This window comes from Homarus americanus, unplaced genomic scaffold, assembly GCF_018991925.1.
Source record: "Homarus americanus isolate GMGI-L3 unplaced genomic scaffold, GMGI_Hamer_2.0 scaffold53233, whole genome shotgun sequence".
NCBI classification, from domain to species: Eukaryota; Metazoa; Arthropoda; class Malacostraca; order Decapoda; family Nephropidae; genus Homarus; species Homarus americanus.
In genome coordinates, this window is record NW_024751660.1 from 2,212,192 (window position 1) to 2,237,262 (window position 25,071).

General features: G+C 42.4%; 1 protein-coding gene across 1 annotated transcript in view; it reads right to left on the bottom strand.

Annotated features, from left to right (window-relative positions):
* Positions 1-23,995, bottom strand: part of LOC121854725 (collagen alpha chain CG42342-like) — a 91,781-nt gene extending 67,786 nt beyond the window's left edge. The window contains exons 1-9 of the mRNA XM_042349460.1: positions 23,947-23,995; positions 22,376-22,618; positions 18,880-18,944; positions 16,957-17,064; positions 14,475-14,510; positions 6,380-6,415; positions 5,764-5,847; positions 2,130-2,198; positions 629-685 (exon numbers count right to left, since the gene is read on the bottom strand). Of these exons, the coding sequence (XP_042205394.1) occupies positions 629-685; positions 2,130-2,198; positions 5,764-5,847; positions 6,380-6,415; positions 14,475-14,510; positions 16,957-17,064; positions 18,880-18,944; positions 22,376-22,618; positions 23,947-23,995 (747 nt within the window). The remainder of the gene's footprint in view (positions 1-628; positions 686-2,129; positions 2,199-5,763; positions 5,848-6,379; positions 6,416-14,474; positions 14,511-16,956; positions 17,065-18,879; positions 18,945-22,375; positions 22,619-23,946) is intronic.
* Between the last annotated feature and the right edge of the window lie 1,076 nt (positions 23,996-25,071).

Below are 25,071 nucleotides of genomic sequence, written 5' to 3' on the forward strand. Positions count from 1 at the left end.
AAACTTTGATTTTGTTCGTGATAGTTTTCTAACATTCACCGTCTATCAGTGTTCCTGGACATTAAAATTTTAGACACATGTATTTGATAAACCTAATATAAAAATAATGTCTAAACACATAAGAAAATTTGAGTTACTGTAATATAAGATGAATTAAAATGAAGATACATTTTGGCAGATTATTTTGCCAATAGTGAATTACTTGTTTATTCTAGCAGTTAAAATAATCCTATATCAAGTTATCAACGATATTTTTATCCTTTACAATATAATATACTTAATGGCATGCATGAATATTTATATATGAAATTTGAAATGATTTATTTTATTCAATGAAACAGTCCAAAGAAGTCAGAAGAAAATAAGCGGTCAGAATTAACTAATCTATGACAAGGGCCAACAGTCATGCACTTAAGAACTCTGTAAATTTGCTTCAATAAACAGAGTAATGGGGAGTAACTAGATTTAATATTTACTATTCTATCAGTCAACAAGATAGTAACAAGCAGTGACTTACTTTAATAGTTACAATTCTATAAGAGTAAACAAAAGAGTAACAAAGCCTGACTTACTTTAATAGTCAATAATCTATCCAGAGTCAACAACAGAGTAACAAGGAATGACTTACTTTAATAGTTACTATTCTATCAGAGTCTATGTAATCCCAGCCACCTCCTGGAGTTCCCTGCAACAAGGGCGTAAGACACACACAGTCAAGACGGGACCAAAGAAAACGTTGACCAGAGGAGAGAACATGGAAGGGGGCAACTATAGCAGACATGTATAAGTGGACTCTTTCTTAATATCATTCATTAAGGAACTCCTTTATTAAGCCTCCTTTTAGAGTCAAAATTTGTTTAACTACGTTAATCACAAAAACAACAAAAAAAAACAAAATATATGTTCGGAAATATTAACATATGAAACAAAAAATTAAATATTAGTAACATGATAATATAATAGGCCATGTTTGTAACATATTATATTAAACAGGAGTAACAAGAAAAATAAATGCAACTATATAAAAACATTTAAACAAACTTGAACAATTTAGTTAGTGGATTTAGAACATTCAAATAACGACAAGTTGACACAGAAAATCGCGTGAAAGGAACGAGCAAAAAAAAAAAAAGTTAGTTGATAAAAAAGGTGAACTGTGAGTTACTGTGAAGACTCATTCTGGAGGTGTTGTGCGAGGGAGTTTTTTTATGACGCCTTGAATGATATATATGAGGGCGGGACAACATGGAGGACACGAGCGAGCAAAAACTCTGAGGCCTACTATGTTGGGAAAAATATTACATTCAGAGTCGGAGTAAACCATTTTTTAAGTAAATGTTATTTAGAAACCAAATTAAACCAAGGATTGCTGTGATAGGTTGTATTGTTTGTTTTAAAATATAGATGGGTTAGTGGTATTTTTCCAACACAGCAGGTTTTGTTCGGAACACACGGATGGGACAGTACTGTACAAGTGCTGGGATTAGTAAGACAAAACAAACTAAAATGTCTGGAAATAATAAAACAAGTTATTTAAAGATCTCTCAAATGAAGAAAAACATCTACGTACAACTAAATCATATATTCTGTACAGTGAGTTATACGTACTTTAAATATATACATAGAGTGTTAGTGAACTACAAAACTAAAGAACATCAGCATGGAAGACATTAGCACAAAACTACATTATATACAGTGTCAATAATACCATAAACAATCCTATCACTGTAATAAGCCCGTACACAGCGAAGCATATATGTACAAGGTTAGTACACAAACAACAAACAGCTAGGTGAGAGGTAAACACAAGCCTCGGGGTGTTAGTGTGAGTTTGCCGCCAGCGAGGAGCATCTGATGGCAACACTCATCACACCACACTGAGAGAAAACACAGAATAATGTCAACTACGCCAAGACGTCACAAATAAACACGATAGCTATGAGGGAAGGGAAGCAGGTATATACTGTATATTACACGAGACACTACAGGAACATCGCATTTAAAAAAACACTGAAGTCTGAGAGCAAAGCAACATCGATGACGTCACAAAAGCCACGCGCCACTACAGGGTTACCAACACCAGAAGAAAAGTCGCTCCCAAGGGTCGTGTTACCGGAGTAGTGTCTCACCTTAATAGCGATGATTTCTGCATAGCCTAAAGTGCCACCCTCCAAGCTTGTTATAGATCTTTTAATGCCCTGAAATAAAATGTGAGTGGTGTTCGTTAAGCCTGACCACACTGAAGCTGCAAGGGTCAAATATTTACCCGCTGAAGCTGGTATGTCTTTGAAGGTCTGAAAAAGAACACTTAAGAGGGAAAATAGGAACTACCTGTTGAATTAGTACCCAAGCTGGCCCTCCTCAGGTGAAGCATTGACGGCCCCTACCCTAACGGGGCCCAGTTCTAATGGGCCTCTGTCCAAATGGTTTAGTTCAAAAAGTGACAGTAGGTCCCAAAGGCGTGATAGTTTAGATACAGCATTAACAGCTGAAAGAACTGGGGTGTCCTGGGATCGAACTAGTGACACTTAGGACCCGAGACGATCACTGCATCCACTCGGCCGCCAAATAAGGCTACCCTAATCATTAACAATGGAGTGCGGCGGTACAGGCACTCCCAGTTCACCCAGCTGTAAATGGGTACCTACGTTTACAATTTGGGAAAGTGACTGTGGTGGAGTGCAGTCCCGGCCATGCTGCCTCCTTGAGTATGGTGATCAGATGTACTGTATCGACACGGGCCCTAACAGACAGACAACCATGCCTAGAGGACCCACTTTCAATCATTATGACTGGGGCCCCTTAGAATTGGGTCCCATTAGTATTAAACCCAAATCCTAATGGTGAAGTTAGGGTGAACCCATTAAGACTGGGCCATATCTAGTGCGTCACCAGAGCAATAATGTACAAAATATATTCACCAGAAAACCTCCACACCTCTGACTTCACTACAACACTCGCTTAAGTAATGGACAGTATTAATACCTAACTCTTATCACCCACTACGACCATTATTAGTTATTGAGTATTTACAACTGTAGTATTAATGATTAAGAGGGCAACTTCCGCTGTAGATCTGTGAAACAAGTGAGCATCATCTACATACAATGGCGGTCGCTTACACTGCTAGACACGACTGTACATTATATTGACACTGAAACTTGAAAATAAACATGGTAACCTCAAAACAAACATTCATTAAACAGATAAAGACGTACAAAAAATAGAGGCCCACTCACCCACCTTGTATATTCTTAAGCAAAAAATACGACATAAGATAAAATTTGACTATTTTCGTCTGAATAATGAACGGCCTATAGATCTGGTTCGTGTTGCTTTTCTAACACTGGCAGCCGGTTCCTGGTGCTTTCCCAACATTAAAAACCGGTTCCTGGTACTTTCCCAACATTGGCCGGCATCTTTACAACAAGGCCGGTACGGTGTAGGGCTTGTCTTAGTATTAATGTCGGCAACTCCATAAGTAATTCCCGACGTCAAATGATACCACAACGTCGACTGCTATTAAAAACAAACATGGCGGCGGTGTGGGAGAAATTACACCTCTTCTCTGTGCATATGACATCAAGGTATACACACACAACTGTACATTCAGGAATAAACTTAATATATTAAGAGCCTAATCGGATTGTATCGATTACAAGAATGTCTAATCACTAATCTGACGTGATTTAACCCAATCCAGAACTAAGCTTACCAGACAACCCAATCTAATCTAAACCTATCCAATCCTAACGTAACCTGACTTAAACGAACCGAACCGAACCTAACCAAACCTAACCAAACCGAACCTAACCAAACCGAACCTAACCAAACCTAACCTAACCTAACCTAACCTTACACTAATGTGACCAAGCTAACCTAGCCTAACTTGACTAACTTAGGGTAATATAAGCCTATTCTAACTTAACCCAATCTAACCTAACTTAGCACTAGTCTAAATCGACCTCCTCAACCTGATTAAACCTAACTTAACCCAACCCCAACTTGTATTAACCTAGTCTTAACATAACCAACCTTAACCTAACTTTACTTAACCTACCTTAACCTACTCTTAGCATAACCTACCTTAACCTAACCTACCTTAACTTAACCTAACCTTAACCTACTCTTAGCGTAACCTACCTTAACCTAACCTACCTTAACCTACTCTAGCATAACCTAACTTTACTTAACCTACCTTAACCTACTCTTAGCATAACCTACCTTAACCTAACCTACCTTAACTTAACCTAACCTTAACCTACCCCCCCTCCCCCCCCGTCTGAGTACAAATATCATTATACTTTAACAGTCACTCCCTCACCTGGGTCTGGTTAATGTTGCCACGGTTCAGTAAACATTGATCACTCGACTCAAAGAAGGTAATTAAGTCTGTTAACTGAGGCGAAAAACATAATCCAGCCGCCCGTGTTGACTGCATGGTAGAGTGTAGTCACCAGGCATCTCAGGTGACAGTATTAACGTCCAGGTAAAGCAAGATATCGTTTTTGCTTTGTTTTTAATATATTTTAATTTTTCATATATAATTTTCTTTTTTATTTTGTGTAAGGATTTGTTATGTGTCTTATTTTTGTAGTAATTAATCAAATAAATATAAAGTTGCACAAATACCGATAGATTTATAGATGAAACGGACGATGAACACACACACGCACAGGTAATTAATCTCTCCGTTTCCTGATTAAAAATATGGATAAAAGAGCAATATGTTCTTAATGTTCCTTAATACAAGAGACAGACGAAGGCAATTGGCTTAAACGGATTACACCTTCAGTAATCGATCTCAGGGCCTCTAGTGGAAAAAGTTAAAATTAATGGATTTGAGAATTAGGAACACACAAGTAAAAACTAAAACCGAGTTCTAAAATAAAAGAAGTAATGAAGATCAATTTAAATATCAATCACGAAATAACGAAACAAAAACCGAAAATGACGTCAGAGTAACAAAGACACGAAAAGATAAGGAAAATAATGATAAATAACGAAAGAAAGAACAATAATAATCACCGAGAATAAAACCTAAAAAATATAACGAAGCTGAACGAAAACGAATATAAAAATCATCATATAACAAAACTCAACGGGAATAACAATACAATTTTACGAAGCATAACAATAATTAACGAAACAACAACCATAACGAATAAATGAAAATTAACGAAATTAGCAATCATAAGCTAACGAAAACCAACGAAACTAATCACAATCATCTAAAGAAAATTAACGTAAATTAAGCTTACATTCAACAAATTCCTTAAGGCAATAAGATCGCTAGTTATGAATCCCGTATGATAATAAATCCCCAAAGTAGTATTATAAATCGCTAGTTAAGTCAAATAATCCTTTAAATATGACAAGAAATCGCTACCTAGTCAATAAATCCATCAAGTATGATAATAAATCGCTCTTACAATGAATTAATCCCGTATGGTAATAAATCGCTCTTACAATTAATTAATCCCGTATAATAAATCGCTCTTACAATTAATTAATCCCGTATAATAAATTACTCTTACAATTAATTAATCCCGTATGGTAATAAATTACTCTTACAATTAATTAATCCCGTATGGTAATAAATCGCTCTTACAATGAATTAATCGTATAATAATTTACTCTTACAATTAATTAATCCCGTATAATAAATTACTCTTACAATTAATTAATCCCGTGTGATAATAATTCGCTACTTAAGACTAATACATAAATTGCCATTCAGCGCTGAGGGCCTGTGTACAGTACCTTCGCCTTGGAGAATATCGTAGCCGCTCCCTGGTTCACCCTTGGGACCCTCTCTCCCAGGGACCCAAGTGGACCCTGCTCACCCTGCCAAGAGAACCAAAATTAATATCAATTCACTGCAAGAAAAAACAACTTATAAAAACAGTAAATAAAATATATATCATCTCAATATCTAAAGTCAAAATTATTTCCTGCAAAAATAATTTATAGTAATAAATTATAGTTTTTTATATTGTGTTTTGTTAATAGGACTCAGTGAACGATAATAAGGGTAATAAAATAATTATAAAATGTACTGATATATAATTACAAGTGGATCATTAGGGGGGAAAATATAACTAGATTTTCCTACAACCTTCCTCAACGCCTTCACTCACAACACTGAAGTCTACGGTCACAGTCACCCGTATTTAACATACAATGGCTGAGTTGAGTTGCCAGGAATCAGTACTGTTATCATGATGCCATAAAGATTTAAGACTATCGATGTTATGAATGTAATTATTTACTTTTTCAGTTTCTGTGATGAAAATGAAGGTAAGGTAATTATAAAATATGATTATAGGACCAACAACTTTGAGAGATAATAAGCAAAATAGGTCATGTGGCAACTTACCGGCTCACCCTTAGGACCGTCCAAGCCGATGGGTCCCTGAAAGAAGATAATATTTATAAACACACACCTACAAGGGCTTAATTATGAACGGCGGGCGTCCAGTCAAATACATATGTTCTGTGTCTGTTTATTTTGCATGATTTAAATTTTAGCTGGCCTTGTTATCTTGATAAAGCTAATGTAAATCCATGCTCAAAGCTTTAGTATTGTTTGGCACTGTAGAAGTTAATCTATTTTATTTTATTAAGAATATTCAGTTCAAACTTTGATAAATATAAAGAATTATGATTTATCTCAACTAGTTTATCATGCACCACACAGCTGGGCGACATGCAAGTAACAGGAGTAGCGGGCAAGTGACCGTGCTCCCAACATGCTCCCAACATGCTCCCAACATGCTGCCAACATTCCCAAAGTGCTAAACAAAACAACGGTGCACAAAATGGTCAATGTTACAAAAGTACAACGGAAAGAACCTTATTTTTTTTTGTAGGACATACGAGCCAACCAAACCTAAATTAATGAAATTTATGTCTAGATAGTTATTATATATTAAAAATAATTTTAAATTATATGATTTATGAAAAAAAAAATCATCTGCTTTAAAAAGAAAGTTTAGCAGCCATATCCGCGGTATTTTTCTAACACTGGCCAGCTAACATAGGAGTGAGGTGATCGTGAGCTAGAACACAAGACAATCCCTAATGGTGGTTCAGGGCGCCACACCCTACTCTTCCTTAACACACATGGAAGATTCTACACAGGCAAAGAAAAACTAAATTATCAGGCAGATTTCAACCATTTCCCAAGACACCTTCACGGGCTTGAGATGACTTGAGAAACAAACGATAGCTGGACAACATTTGAGTTAGTTGTTCCTTGAGAGAATTATCAAGCACCTGAATTCACCTGTAGTGAACGAAAATATACTAAGTCACACTACATTTTGACCCTAATCCTAATAGGTTAATCTGTGATCCAAATGTCCTGTAACTTTCTCAAAAATTGGTAGGTTAACGCCTCCCTTAACTGGTGATATAAGAACCCCTCTACCTCACACCAGCCACGACACAGGTCCCTAATGGACTCAAAACTACGCTGAGACTTTACCGTAACCAGCGAGGGTGTGAAGTTAAGGGAGAGGTGTGAGAGTAAGGAGAGGTGTGAGAGTTAAGGGAGAGGTGTAAAGTTAAGGAGAGGTGTGAAGAGTTAAGGGAGAGGTGAAGTTAAGGAAGTGTGAAGCTAAGGGAGAGGTGTGAAGCTAAGGAGAGGTGTGAGAGTTAGGGAGAGGTGTGAAGTGAAGGGAGGTGTAGAGAGTTAAGGGAGAGGTGTGAGAGTTAAGGGAGGTGTAGAGTTAAGGAGAGGTGTGAGAGTTAAGGAGAGGTGTGAGAGAGTTAAGGGAGAGGTGTAGAGAGTTAGGAGATGAGGATTAAGGAGGTGTGAGTTAGGGAGAGGTGTCAGAGTTAAGGAGAGGTGTCAGGTTAAGGAGAGGTGTCGGTTAAGGAGAGGTGTGAGAGTTAAGGGAGAGGTGTGAGGATTGAGAGGTGTGAGGAGTTAAGAGAGAGGTGTGAGAGTTAAGGGAGGTGTGAGAGAGTTAAGGGAGAGGTGTAGAGAGTTAAGGGAGGTGTGAGAGTTAAGGGAGAGGTGTGAGAGTTAAGGAGAGGTGTGAGAGTTAAGGAGAGGTGTGAGAGTTAGAGAGAGGTGTGAGAGGATTGAGAGGTGTGAGAGTTAAGGGAGAGGTGTGAGGAGTTAGGGAGGTGAGAGTTAAGGGAGAGGTGTGAGAGTTAAGGGAGGGTGTGAGGTTAAGGGAGGTGTGAGGATTGAGGAGAGTGTGAGAGAGTTAAGGAGAGGTGTGAGAGAGTTAAGGGAGGCAGTTGAGAGTTAAGGCAGAGGTGTGAGAGTTAAGAGAGGTGTGAGAGTTAAGGAGAGGTGTGAGAGTTAAGGAGACGTGTGAGGTTAACCAGTTGAATCCTTATGTATGACACACAAGATGGCTCCAACATTACACTAAGACTCTACCATAATGAGAAACGTTTATTTATTACCAGGAGTCTCAACAGGATTCTGGCGCCATTTTTAAGACGTATGTTGTTTGTTTTAGTTCAAAGTCAATCAGTTATTTCTTACGGAGAATATTTAGTCGTAAGATTTTTTTATTGTGAATTTTAGTTCATATCACAATCACTATCACCACTATTTCTATCATCACCATCACCACCACCGTAATATCACCATCAGCAGTACCAATCTATCTGAACTCAAGCTACCACCATCACTATCATGACCACCACCACCACTACCACCACCACCACCACCACCACCACCACCACCACCACCACCTACTACCACCACCACCACCACCACCAAGACTACAGGGTCACAGAGCTTAGTTTCCCATATACCAGACAAGAATATACCAATTAAACCAAGTATTAGATAAGAGACCCACGACACGGGAATATAACCCACACACACACACACACACACACACACACACACACACACACACACACACACACACACACACACACACACACACACACACACACACACACACACACACACACACACACACACACACACACACACACACACACACACCTTTCAGGTCAGCAAAGCATTGTTGATCAGCAGTTAACCCCATATTAGTCAGAAACAGCCAGTCCGTGTTCCAAATCCTTCTTAATAGCTGATGCATTTCGACAAATATACCATTAGCTATTACAACAACGGGAGGAAGGTAGGTAGAGTAGGTAGGTAGGTAGGTAGGTAGGTAGGTAGGTAGGTGGTAGGAGGGTGGGGCTGAGGGAGGAGGTGTGGTCACGATGGCAGGAAGGAACTAGTGGCGGAAGGCAGCAGCGGCGGAGGCAGAATGAGGCAGCGAGCGACAGGAACATGAGTTGGCTGTTAGTCATTATTAGCGATAAATTGGACGAGTGCTCCGAGCATCATCACGGACCCTATTGGCAGAAGTAGTAAGGGGGTGAGGGTGAGGTGGGTATACTGACCTGGAGCAGGAGGAGGAAGAAGAAATCATAGAGGAAAGGGAGGAGTAGTAGGAAAAATGGAATGCAAATGGGAGCTACAAAAAAGGGAGAAGAGATAACCAAAGAGAAGGGAGGAGAGGGAAGGGAGGAGAGGGAAGGAAGGACTCTAGTCAGTAACTCAGTATTTCCGTTCCAAAACTTTACTACAACAAAATCATAACAAACACAAATCTGGGTCAAATTTGTCTTCATATTGACATTTTGAAGTTGAAGAAAAAATAATAAAATAATGAAACTAATATGATGAGGAAAACAAGAATATAATAAGAAAAATAATAAAGTAATGAGGAAAAACAGGAAAATTATGAAAAATAATATGAAAATGAGGTAAAATAATGAGATAATGAGGTAAATTAATAATATAATGAGGAATATAATAAGGCAACGAGGAAATAATAAAAATAATGAAAATAATAAGATATTCAGGAAAATAATTAGAAAAGGGGAAAAAATAAGTCAACAGGTGAAGCGTTAAATATTCCTCTAGTTGCCCTTTAAGCAAATCTTAAAAATAAAAATAAATTCCTTAGTGAAGAAATTATTCAACTTTACTAAATTTCGATAAAATAAATGCCCATTTGAATGGTCTAATTATAACTTTAATAATGAAGAATATATAATTAACCTAACATAAATAGGGCCGCTTCTGATGCCGAGGAGAGAAACCGTCAACCAAATTCTCAATAATTCCCAAGTTAAATTTTCCCTTTACTGAGGGTGTAAAGACATATTTAATTGGTTAATATGAATGATAACGATAAGATAGGCTGAAGTGGTATCCAAAATAGCTCTGAAGACTGTAATGTACTTCTATGGTGTTCGTCCTCGGTAATTGCGGGAAAAAATAATGATGGAATCTTTCGAGAATTTGGGGAAGAGATGCGCGTTAGGATTGTGTTAAAACGGTTAAGCCCATGACAAAACTCCCACCGACCGGGAAACCAGGGTAGCCGCGGTGTCCCTTAAGGCCCTGAAATAAAGAAACCGCGGTTAATGCTGCCATCGGCGTGGTGGCAGCTAGATAGATACCCGCACCGCCTGCCATTAGTGCTAGCAACGCCGCGCCCCTCTGACCAACAACCTCCAAAAACCTCAGAGCTTTTTTTTTCTTCCAAATTCAACCTAATTATTCAACATTTAAAATCAACATTAACGTAAAATACTTATAAAACAATATCCCTTAAACAATCAAACTTACAAATACACAAAATAATAATATACTGTAAATAAGACTAAAAATTATGAAAAAATATCAACTTTCTACTACTGTTTCTGTGAGGTAGAGCGAGTCAGAAGAACGCGGCTTTTATATCAGCATTAACCATCATAAAACTACAAACCATTAAACCTACAACAACAAAACATTAACCTAAGATCTTCATTAAGTCATAGTAGGCGTTAATAACAACATTTATTTGGCCAGAAAGCGTTTTAAAGCCGAGATTATTGTTTTAAATAAGACAATGTTGCCACAGGTCCAAGGTTCAGGCGCCACCGTAATACTACATACACTTTTATAAGGTTAATACAATGTTGGTTTATGGCATTAGTTTAGCTACGTATTATAATGTCTGTTACATGTGTTGATTATGAGACCGTCAAGTTAACTTTACAATGAAGTTAACCTAATCATGAAGTTAATTTTATCTTAAAGTTAACATAATCATGAACCTAACATTATGAAGTTAACATTATCATGAAATTAAATAAACCATGAAGTTAAATTTACCACGATGTTAATATTAGAAGTTATCTTTACTATGAACTTAACATAACTACGATGTTAACATTACCATGAAGCTAATTTTATCACGAAGTTACCTTAACCACGAAGTTAACATTACCAAAAGTAAAAACAACCATGAACATTAACACGAAGTTAATATTATCAGGAAGTTACCATCACCACAAAGTTAACATTTTATGGAGAATGTTAAATTACAAACACTGAGACAACACATACAAATTAAGACATAAATCCTCTGAATAAATTGTACGAGTGTGTTGACAAATACACACAGACACGACACACACACACAACGCACTCTAACACTGACACACTTTGTTTACACTCTATACAGCGGAGTTTGTTGACTCTTATGTAAACAAATTCCTTCCTTCCTTATTGCTTTCCTTATCTCTTATTCTTTTACAGCTCTCTCTCTCTCTCTCTCTCTCTCTCTCTCTCTCTCTCTCTCTCTCTCTCCTCAGGTCTTATTTTTATCCCCTCTTTTATCATCTACTCTCCTTCCGTCCTCTCTTCCTGTCCCTTCTATTGACCTCTTTCCTCCTCTCCTTCCCCTCTTCTCATCTTTCATGCCACTCTTTCTTTTCACTCCCCTCCAATTATTCTCTTCCAGCCCCTCAATTCCCCCTCTTCTCTTCTACGTCTCATCTTCCCTCTTCTCCCCCCTCCCAGTCTCCAGGTAGCAGGCAAAAAGCTAAGCGACTCATAACTGGGTACCACCACTAAGGTTCGGTCTGTTTACAACTTAACACGGTTCAGGAGGAGGAGGAGGGAGAGGAGGAGGAGGAGGAGGAGGAAGAGGGAGAGGAGGAAGAGGAGGAGAGAGTGTTCTGAAAGAGGAGGAAGGGGTGGGAGGCGGAGGAGGAGGGGAGGAGGAGGAGGAGAGAAGGAGAGGAGGAGGAGTGTTCTGAGAAGAGGAGGGAAGGGGTGTGAGGAGGCGAGAGGAGGAGGAGGAGTGTTCTGAGAAGAGGAGGGAAGGGGTGTGTGAGGCGGAGGAGGAAGAGAAGGTAGGGATGTAAGGAGAAGAAGAGGAAGAAGAATAAGATTCATCAATCCACTCGTCTTCTCTCCCTCCCTCCACTTCTCTCTCCCTCGCTCCCTCCACTTCTCTCTCTCCCTCCCCTTCTGCTACTTCTCTCTCTCTCTTCCTCCCTCCTCCACTTCTCCCTCCCTCCCCTTCCCTCCTCCCCTCCCCATTTTCTCCCCTCCCTCCTCCACTTCTCTCTCCTCCCCTCCCTCCACTTCTCTCCTCCTCCCTCCCCTCCCCTCACTTCCACTTCTCTCCCTCCCTCCCTCCCCTCCCACACTTCCTCTCCCTCCACTTCCCTCCCTCTCCCTCCTCCTCCCTCCACTTCCCTCTCCCTCCGCCTCTCCCTCTCTCCCTCCCTCCCTCCCACTTCTCTCCCCTCCCTCCCTCCCTCCCTCCTCCCACTTCTCTCCCCTCCCTCCCTCCCCTCCCCTCCCTGCTCGTGTGTCAGACAGGACTCATATCTTGTCCATTATCCTCTGTCTTGCCCTGTCTCCTTCACCCTCTCCTAGTTAACTCCAAGTGACACCTTATTATCCTGTCTTAATTGTTGTTTTTCTTCTTCCTATCTACATCTTTATCATTCCTTCTTCCTCTTTTTATTCGTTTAATAGTCTTCCTTAATTATTGACTGTTATTCTATTTACTCTTCTTTATTTCGTCTTCTTTCTGCATCTTTATCCTGCTGTCTTCTTAACCTCCTTCTAATCCTCCTACTTCTCCTCCTCCTCCTCCTTATGCACCCTATTCCTCCTCTTCTTTCTCCATACACCTTTCTGCTCCCCCTTCCTCCCTACTCCAACTGAGAGGGGGGCTGGTCAGGTGAGGGAGGGGGTGAGGATGGGGGAAGGGTAGGGAGGGGGTGAGGAAAGAGGGTGAGGGAGAGGAGCCAAAGAGAGAGGTGAGGCAGGAAGGTGAATGTAGAGGTGAGGTGGGGTGAGGGAGGTGAGGGAGGTGAGGAGGTCGTCTCTTGCTAACGAATATCACTAGAGACAGGAGTTTACTTCAAGAGGTTCAAGAGGAAGAGGGGAGGAGGAGGGAGGAAGGAGAAGGAAGGGGAGGAAGTGGGAAGGAAGTGAGGGAGGAGGGGGAGGCAAAGGGAGTAAAAAGGGAGGAAGATAGAGGAGGAGGAGGACTAAATACAACAAAGAAGGAAGGGAAAAGGGAGAGAAAGAAAGTGAGAAAGAAAAGGGGAAGAAAGGTACAAGACACGAGAGAGTAAACAACCTCACCCAAGGGGCCACCAAATCGATTTCTGGACACGTGATTGGTCAACTAAGACCCAATCCCAATGTCCCGGATAATCCAGACTCCAAATAGCCAGTCATTATTACTGTATTCAAAATTCCGGATAATCGAAGTACAATCCGGAATGCAGGATAATCAGAAGTTCCGGATAAAGGGGATTTGGACCACACATTTCCGGATAAGGGGGTTTGGACTATGCACATTTCCGGATAAGAGGGACTTGACTGTGCATATTTTCGGATAAGGGGATTTGGACTGTGCGCATTTCCGGATAAGGGGGATTTGGACTGTGCACACTTCTGGATAAGAGAGATTTGGACTAGGTATATTTCCGGATAATCGGGATTCCACACAGCGTACTCAGGGTTTGGGAGACAAGAGGCAGTTCCTTCATGCAGTGCTGGTAACTCACGGTGCTGCCCTGGGGGTCTGGTGGCGACTGTGATGCAAGACAACAAGCAGTACACGTGTCTACTTAATGCAGGGGCAGTAATAATAATAGTAATAGTAATAATGGCAACAATAATCAAAATAATAATAATAATAATAATAATAATAATAATAATAATAATAATAATAATAATAATAATAATAATAATAATAATAATAATAGTAATAATAATAATAAAAAAATTAATAATAATAATAACAATGGCAACAACAAAACAACAATGATAATAATAATAATAATAATAATAATAATAATAATAATAATAATAATAATAATAATAATAATAATATCAATGATAAAAATAATAACAATGATAATAATAATAATAATCATTCACTACCTCATTCAACAATTAAGTATAACTACCAAAAAAATATATAGTTTCTTGTGAATAAGCCTTAGGAATGGACAAATCTTTCCAGTATATCTAAAACATATATCATTCAACAGGCAAAGGGGGGGTGGGGGGGGTCAGGCAACTCACTACAACGGCATATCAACAGGAGGATACAAACGACATATCAACAGTACACAACAGAAGGTTCAACAACAGAGAAACAACAGAGGATTAGTACCGGGAAGCCGTTTTTGCCTGGTGGACCACTTGGACCCTGAAATATAGAGACCACTCGGTTAATTGGGACACTGTTGGGATCGTCTGGTTAATTTGGGACACTGTTGGGATCGTCTGGTTAATTGGGACACTGTTGAGATCGTACTGGTTAATTTGGGACACTGTTGGGAACGTCTGGTAAATTGGGACACTGTTGGGATTGTCTGGTTAATTGGGACACTGTTGAGATCGTCTGGTTAATTTGGGACACTGTTGAGATCGTCTGGTTAATTGGGACACTGTTGGGATCGTCTGGTTAATTTGGGACGGACACTGTTGAGATCGTCTGGTTAATTGGGACACTGTTGGGATTGTCTGGTTAATTTGGGACATTATGGGTGATCCGGTTAACTGGTACACTATGGGTTCTCCACTTAATTGGGACACACACACACACACACACACACACACACACACACACACACACACACACTAGAACACAACACATTCATAAATAACAAGTTTTAAGAATGACGTCATAGTTTGTTTACATTCTCATTATGACCTCAGATCTACGTCATGGAGGGCAGCCAATGAGGACACGGCACCAGATGCTATCATTGTAAAGTACCAACCTGATTTGTGAATGACGAGTTCCACATTCATACCAGCCCATACACGTTCATATCAGCCTACCACACGTTCATACCAGCTCTCACACGTTCATACCAGCTCAGATATGCTCATATTAGCTCTTACACGTTCATACCAGCTCACACACGTTCATACCAGCCCCCACACGTTCATACCAGCTCCCACATACGTTCATATCAGCTCCCACACATGTCCATACCAGCCCCCACAAGTTCATACCAGCTCACATACGTTCATACCAGCTCCCACACACGTTCATATCAACTCCACACATGTTCATACCAGCCCCCACACGTTCATACCAGCTCCCCCACACGTTCATACCAGCTCTCACACGTTCATACCAGCTCAGGCATGCTCATACCAGCTCACATACGTTCATACCAGCTCACACACGTTCAAACCAGCTCAGACATGCTCCTACCAGCTCTTACACGTTCATACCAGCCCCACACGTTCATACCAGCTCAGACACGTCCATACCAGCCCCACACGTTCATACCAGCTCCGCAAATGTCCATACCAGCCCCCACACGTTCATACCAGCTCCCCGCAAATGTTCACACCAGCCCCACACGTTCATACCAGCTCTCACACGTTCATACCAGCTCAGACATGCTCATACCAGCTCATACATTCATACCAGCTCACATACTTTCATACCAGCTCACACACACTTCACCAGCTCAGACATGCTCATACCAGCTCAAACACGTCCATACCATCTCACATACGTTCATACCAGCCCCCACACGTTCAAACCTGCTCTCACACGTTCATACCAGCTCTCACACGTTCTCTCACACGTTCATACCAGCTCACACACACGTTCATACCAGCTCACAAACGTTCATACCAGCCGCCACACGTTCATACCAGCTCTCACACGTTCATACCAGCTCACACATGTTCATACCAACTCACATACGTTCATACCAGCTCACATACGTTCATACCAGCTCAGACACGTTCATACCAGCTCACACACGTTCATATCAAACCACACACGTTCATATCAGCCCAAACACGTTCATATCAGCCCACACACGTTCATATTAGCCTACACACGTTCATACTAGTTGAGACACGTTCATACCAGCTCACACACGTTCATATCAGACCACACACGTTCATATCAGCCCAAACACGTTCATATCAGCCCACACACGTTCATATCAGCCCACACACGTTCATATCAGCCCACACACGTTCATATCAGCCCACACACGTTCATACCAACTCATACACGCTCATACCAACTCAGACACGTTCATATCAGCCCACACACGTTCATACCAGCTCAGACACGTTCATATCATCTCAGACACGTTCATACCAGCTCAGACACGTTCATATCAGCCCATACACGTTCATACCAGCTCAGACACGTTCATACCACACGTTCATATCAGCCCACACACGTTCATATCAGCCCACACACGTTCATATCAGCCCACACACGTTCATATCAGCCCACACACGTTCATATCAGCCCACACACGTTCATACCAGCTCAGACACGTTCATATCAGCCCACACACGTTCATACCAGCTCACACACGTCCCTTTGTCAGGCCCCGGAAAGTCCCTAGTCCCTGTGAAAAGACCTTGGACCCCTAATAACCCTCAGTCTTTAAGAGGACCCTGGGGCCATAGTACCCTGCAGGCTGTACTGGACCCTGAGGCCCTAGCACCCTGTAGGATGTAGAGGACCCTGGGGCCTTGATGCCCCTGTGAGAGGACCCTGGGGCCCTCATACCCTGTGAAAGGACCCTGTAGCCCTAGTACCCCTGAGAGAGGACCCTGGGGCCCTAGTACCCCTGAGATAGGACCCTGGGGTCACCACCTACCATAGGACCAGCTTCACCATCCTTGCCCTTCTTGCCCCGCCGTCCTCTGGATCCTGGCTCGCCCTTAGGACCTGGTGGAGGGAGACACACCTCAATTAACACTACATTCTTCAATAACCACTTAATACATACAATAAATACATGAAAAAACACAACTTGAACTTTTTAATACAGAAACAAATACTGAAATACATAAATTTTTTTATCATTATAAAGTTATTACTGCGCGTCAACAACGAAAGTCTTTAAGCGCGTAACAAGGTTAGTAATACACTATTGTAACAACGCCTAAAAATTATGAGATAAACTCTCTGTTGTACATAAACTGAACCACACTGATTAAAATATATATATATATATATATATATATATATATATATATATATATATATATATATATATATATATATATATTTCATGTAGATCCACAATGAAAACGTGGATAAGATAAATCCCGTGTGATTTTATCAATATATATATATATATATATATATATATATATATATATATATATATATATATATATATATATATAAAACTTCAGCAATGGACTTGTTACGTGGAAAGCGTAGTTTCATAATGAAGAGGAGAACCAGGGAAAACACAAACATCTTGACTAAGTTGGGTTTCTTTAATCACTAACGTTTCGGAAAATCATTTTCCATCATCAAAGCCGAGAAAACAAAAAGTTAAAAAAACAAAATACAGATGATATACAATAAAAACGTAACATTATGCCAAAATTTACCTTCCGCAAAATTAAAAAAAAGAGCATTATAATTTAAAACATAAAACGTAGTACACCCAAAGAAATAGCAGCAATACCAAGGACCATCTTACAGTAGCAGCAGAAGTAACTCCTCCAGCAGGTCCCCCAACAACCTAATGGGCCTTCCTCCTCCTTACCACTACTGGGAGACAATCACCAGCCCTTACCACCCGTCTTCCTGGTGCTGGGGAACTGATCCTAACTGCGTCTTGCCCTAGTGACGGGAGTGGCTGGTCTGGCGAGGTCGTGTACAGGGCTCATAACGACCTTCTCTTCCCGCGTCACTCCTCCCCTCAGCGTGAGTTACCATCCCAAACCTAATCATGTGTTTACGGATCTTTCGGCCGTAAGATCTGACCCTATCGTAGATATTCGTTCAATGCAGGAGATTCCGTTCTCTCCTATATCTCTCTCGGATACTCACAGCGATAAACAGACAAACACGAAAGAAATATCCCCCATTTTATAAGTAATTTGAGAGTTGGGTTTCCCGTTATGTGTGAATTTGTGGAGTTGTAAGGGGGAGCCAGGAGGTGGTGAGACTTGATCAGGAGTAGAGTGTGTGTCTCTAGGGTGAACGAAGTCTTGTGGAACCCGGGTCTGTCTGCCGTCCTGATTGAATTTATTGGTAGAGGAGATTAACGGAGTATCTAACACACCCAATCTGTCTGTTCCTTCCAGCCTCCCACTCCCCCTCCTCACTCCCACTCCCTCAACCTCTCACTAACGGACGAGTTTTGAACCTTTCACCTAAACATAGAAATACCAAGTTAAAGGGTTCGTTTCAGGGGTTCGAAGATAGCAAGACAATGATTTCTGAACCCATATATACGAAATAAACGTCTAATTGACAAGTAAAATCCCCCAAAACGAACCTGAATCCTATAGTTTGAAGCCACGTATAAACCCCTGATAAGAACCCCGAACCCTTAACACAGCACCGCCAACACCTAACACTACACCCCCCCCCCCTCACCCCATTAAGTGTATTAGAATGCATTTGGAAGATTAGAAGTCAAATGAGTCCCACTTCTAACAAGTCGTATCGTAACCTAACCTAACCTAACAACCTAACCTAACCCAATTTAACCATTACGATTTGAACCCATTAAGAATAATGTTAATTAATGACCAAGGCCTATTCGAACCAATACCCACTTGGACTGAGGCCTATTAGGATTGGGAGCCTGTAGGACTTGGGACCAATGGAGACTGGGGCCTATAGGAATGGGCCACTATAGCATAAATGAAATACAAGTTATTTATAAGGACTACTACAACTACTACTACTGTTATGCTACTGCTACTGCACTACTACTGTTAATCTACTACTGCTCACTACTGCTACTACTGTTGCTGCTACTACTGCTGAAAAGCACCACAGGCATCATAAATGTCACAACACAGCAATATAACACCATAAGCACACAAAACCCAAACACAGCAACCATACGTACCCTCAATACAGCATCACTACCACCACCACAACTGTACTGCACCATACCACAGCACCACGACACAGCACCACCGCAGCACCACAACACATCACCCTCAATACAGCATCACAACACCACAACACCACTAACAGCACCACACCACAGCGCCACAGCGCCACCGCACCATACCACAGCACCCAACACAGCACCACAGCGCAAAACACGGTATCACAACACAGCACCCCAAACAACACCCCAAACACAACACAGCACCCAAACACAGCACCCTAACGCACCCCTAACACAGCACCCTAACACAGCACCCCCCTAACACACAGCACCCCTAACACAGCACCCTAACACAGCATCCCTAACACAGCACCCCTAACACAGCATCCCTAACACAGCATTCTAACACCCCCCAACACAGCACCCCTAACACAGTCTCACAGCACCCCTAACACAGTCTCACAGCACCCTAACACGTCTCACAGCACCCTAACACAGCATCCCTAACACAGCATTCCCAACACCCCAAACACAGTCTCACAGCACCCCTAACACAGCACCCCTAACACAGCATCCCCAACACAGCATTCTAACACCCCCAACACAGCACCCCTAACAAAGCATCCCTAACACAGCATTCCTAACACCCCAACACAGCACCCCTAACACAGTCTCACAGCACCCCTAACACAGCACCCCTAACACAGCATCCCCAACACAGCATTCCTAACACACCCCAACACAGCACCCCTAACACAGCACCCCTAACACAGCATCCCTAACACAGCACCCCTAACACAGCATCCTAACACAGCATTCCTAACACCCCAACACAGCACCCCTAACACAGCACCCTAACACAGCATCCCTAACACAGCACCCCTAACACAGCATCCCTAACACAGCATTCCTAACACCCCAACACAGCACCCTAACACAGCACCCCTAACACAGCATCCCTAACACAGCACCCCCTAACACAGCATCCCTAACACAGCATTCCTAACACCCCCAACACAGCACCCCTAACACAGTCTCACAGCACCCTAACACAGTCTCCACAGCACCCCTAACACAGTCTCACAGCACCCCTAACACAGCATCCCTCAACACAGCATTCCTAACACCCCAAACACAGTCTCACAGCACCCTAACACAGCACCCCTAACACAGCATCCCAACACAGCATTCCTAACACCCCAACACAGCACCCTAACACAGCATCCCTAACACAGCATTCCTAACACCCCAACACAGCACCCTAACACAGTCTCACAGCACCCCTAACATAGCACCCCTAACACAGCATCCCCAACACAGCATTCCTAACACCCCAACACAGCACCCTAACACAGCACCCCCAACACAGACATCCCTAACACAGCATTCAACACCCCAACACAGCATCCTAACACAGCATCCTAACACCCCAACACAGGACCCTAACACAGCCTCACAGCACCCCCAACACAGCACCCCTAACACAGCATCCCCAACACAGCACCCCTAACACAGCACCCCTAACACAGCATTCTCACACCACCAACACAGACCTCTAACACAGCCTCACAGCACCCCAACACAGCACCCTAACACAGCATCCTTAACACAGCATTCCTAACACCCCCAACACAGTACCCTAACACAGCCTCACAGCACCCCAACACAGCACCCTAACACAGCATCCCCAACACAGCACCCCTAACACAGCATCCCAACACAGCACCCCTAACACAGCACCCTAACACAGCATTCCTAACACCACCAACACAGCACCCCTAACACAGCCTCACAGCACCCTAACACAGCATCCCTAACACAGCATTCCTAACACCCCTAACACAGCCCCAACACAGCCTACACAGCACCCCCAACACAGCACCCCAACACAGCACCCCTAACACAGCCTCACAGCACCCCCAACACAGAGCAATAACAGCATCAGCACACCACCACATGTCAGACCCTCCCTCCCTCCCCCCACAAATGGTCAAATATTTCTGCCACAGCCTCCAATATGCTGAGAGAAAAAAAAAAGAGAAGAGCAAAGCGATTCTCTCTCTGTCTCTCCGCCTTCAGAGATGTTACGAGATATTACTCACATTCTTTATCCACTTCCTTTATTCTACCCTCTCTCTCTCTCTCTCTCTCTCTCTCTCTCAACGCCATCAAATTAAGAGACGGAAACACCAACGCCATAATAACAATCCTCCTCAAGATGTGTGTGTGTGTGAGAGTGTGTGTGTGTGTGTGTTGTGTGTGTGTGTGTTGTTGTGTGTGTGTGTGTTTACAGTAGTTTACTCTCATGACTTCACAATACAACTACATTCACGTCATATAAATACAATACCTACTTTATATAATACAACACACACACACACACACACACACACACACACACACACACACACACACACACACACACACACACACACACACACACACACACACACACACACACACACACACACACACTAGTAAGTTGGCCTTCAGTATCAACTACTCTTGGTATGTAAATATTTCACGCCTTATTGCAAGGGTCATATGTGTTGCAACCCTTCCCTCCCCTCTCTCTCCCTTCCTTCCTTCCTTCCTTCATTCCTTCTTTCCACCCTTCCTTCCTTCCTTCCTGCCCCCCATCACTACCTCCTTCCCTCCCTCCCTCCCCTACCTTCAACCTCACCTTCCTCATTTTTTCATTCCTTCGTTCCTTCTTCCCACCGTCCCTCTCTCTGAAATATCCGGCTGTTGGGTGTGTGTGTGTGTGTGTGTGTGTGGGTGTGTGTGGGTGTGTGTGTGTGTGTGTGTGTGTGTGTGTGTTTACGTACATATAATGGTGCTGGTAAAGAGAACCATCACACCATTAACTTGTGCGCCACTAATTCACAGTACTCACGCCACAAGCCTCCCACTGTGACTCACCCAACCCAACCCAACCCAATCCCAACCTAACCTAACCTGTCCCAACCTAACACCTAACCTAACCTAACCTACTTAATGGGATCGATTCATTAGGCCTGAGCCCCTATTGTAATGTTTAGGTTAGGTTAGGTTAGGTTAGGTTAGGTTAGGTTAGGGTCTAAGAAACTGGGGCCCATCTGACTAGCCATCATGATATAATTCCATTGTAAAGTAGATCTCATCGCCCAAAAACTGAACTGACTCTCTATAAACATGCACTGACTCTCTATAAACATGAACTGACTCTTTATACACATGAACTGACTCTTTATAAACATGAACTGACTCTCTATAAACATGAACTGACTGAATATGAACTGATTCTCTACAAACATGAACTGATTCTCTACAAACATGAACTGACTCTCTATAAACCTGAACTGATTCTCTATAAACCTGAACTGACTCTCTATAAACATGAACCGACTCAACATGAACTGACTCTCTATTAACATGAACTGACTCTCTATTAACATGAACTGACTCTCTATAAACATGAACGACTCTATTAACATGAACTGACTCTCTATAAACATGAACTGACTCCCTATAACTAATCACCATACCTGTAGTGTTTTTTAATAAAAACAAAGAAATATATTTGTTTGTTTGTTTTTCGTTTCAGATTAAGTGAGTATTTTCAAGGCTTCGTGTGACGTCACTCTCAAGGCATCTTCAACACTATAATGACAGGATGTACACACGACACACTTACTGTGTGTGTGTGTGTGTGTGTGTGTGTGTGTGTGTAACCCTGAGAAGTGTGAAATTTGACACACACCAAATGAAACCTAACCTAACCTAACGTAACCAAACCTAACCTAACGTATCCTAACGTAACCAAACCTAACGTAACGTAACTTAACGTAACCAAACCTAACCTAACGTAACCTAACGTAACCCAACGTAACCTAACCTAACGTAACTTAACGTAACCAAACCAAACCGAACCTAACCAAACGTAACCTAACCTAACCTAACTCCAATTTTAGAAGGTCCCAACGTCATTCGGCCATGAACATTAGGGATCAGTTAGAAAGGGATGGCCTGGTTGTGGACCTAACTTACAACTAGGGCATTAGTAAGGGTCCTTTCTGTGGCCCTATAACACGAGGTCTATTACACCTTCCTCACCTCACAACACCTCCCTCATCTCCCTTCACCTCCATAACACCTCCCCTCACCTCCATAACACCTCCCTCACCTCCAACAACATCTCCCTCACCTCCATAACACCTCCCTCATCTCCATAACACCTCCCCCTCACCTCCATAACACCTTCCCTCACCTCCTTCACCTATAACACCTCCCCTCCCCGCCATAACACCTCCCTCACCTCCACACCCCTCATCTCCATACAACACCTCCCTCCCTCCATAACACCTCCCTCCCTCCATCACACCTCCTCACCTCCATAACACCTCCCCTCATCTCCATAACACCTTCCCTCACCCCCCACAACACCTCCCTCACCCGCACAACACCTTCCCTCACCCCCACAACACCTTCCCTCACCTCCACAACACCTCCCCTCACCTGCACAACACCTTACAACATAACACGGTGTTGTCTCCGACCATCACTCATTACAGGTATTGCAATGTTTCCTCTTTTTAACCAAGTCTTATATTAAGTTTCCAGAAGCTTTTAAGGATTCAATTTTCGTTGTCTCCGCCGTCAGGAGGTGGGAGGCGTCGAGTCATTACCCCCGGATACACTGGCCGCCACCTCCATCACAGTTCCTGGTCCCGCTGAATATTTTACACGGGCGTTCACTTGAGGGTAAATCTCAGTGGTATCAAGACTTATGTTTACCTTCGCGACGCGTCAACACTTCTGGATCATCTGAAGATTGCCCCCCCATCCCTTCCCCCACACCTCCAGTCTAAACTACCTTAACGCTCACCTAACCTAACTTAACCTGAATTAATGTTCCCTTAAGTTAATTTAAAGCTAAACTAACCTAAACTACCCTTACCTTCCCTAACCTATTATAATTCAACCCAATCCTAACTTATCTTAACCTAGCCTCCCCTAACCTAAACTACCCTATTTTAACCTAACCTACCTTACCCTAACTTAATCTACCCTACCCTAACTTAACCCACCCTACCTTTACTTAACCTAACCTAACTCAACCTTAACGTAACCTAGCCTAACCAATCACCCAGGTGGCGCTAAGGTGGTGTGGTTAGGTTAGGTTATCGTGTTAATATTATGATTTTTATCGACTCTGTATCTGTGTTCTTCTGGCTAAATAAACTGTTTCAATATTAACAGGTGAAATAAACTGGGGTGTCTAATCTTCAGGTGATCCGGCATTTGTTTAACAGTAATACGATAAGATTAAACCCTCGGTATGACACAGTTGGACTTATCGTGTTGCACTTCATATAAACCTGAAGTACAGCCATGATAAATCGAAGTGGGAGAGGGGGACAAGGAGGGAGGAAGGAGAAGAGGGAGGAGGAGGAAGGAAGGGGGAGGAGGAAGGGAGGGAAGAGGAGAATGGGAGGGAGGAGGAAGGAAGGAAGAGGAAGGAAGGGAGGGAGGGAGGGAGGGGAGAGTCAATACCCGGCCATGTCATCAGCTCACAGGCCATTACAAGGCGCTTGGCTCACCATCACCCGCGAGATAACGCCACAATCACCCGTAATCCAAAACAGGGACGCCACAACCTATATAAGGCGGGACCACTCACCACGCTGGCATAGTGGAGCCATCGGGTGCCTTTACCTCAACATTCCGGGCAATGATGGCGGCAGTGAAGAGAGAGAGAGAGAGAGAGATACTATAAGGTCTTCATCTATGCCTTAAAAACATGAGGGATGGTGGCTGAGACCCCCTTGAGCCCAGCTAGACACAGACAAACAACCCCGCGTCGACCACCTCCGTCTGGCTATGAATGGAAGTCCCGTTTTCTGTGATGGTGATAAATTG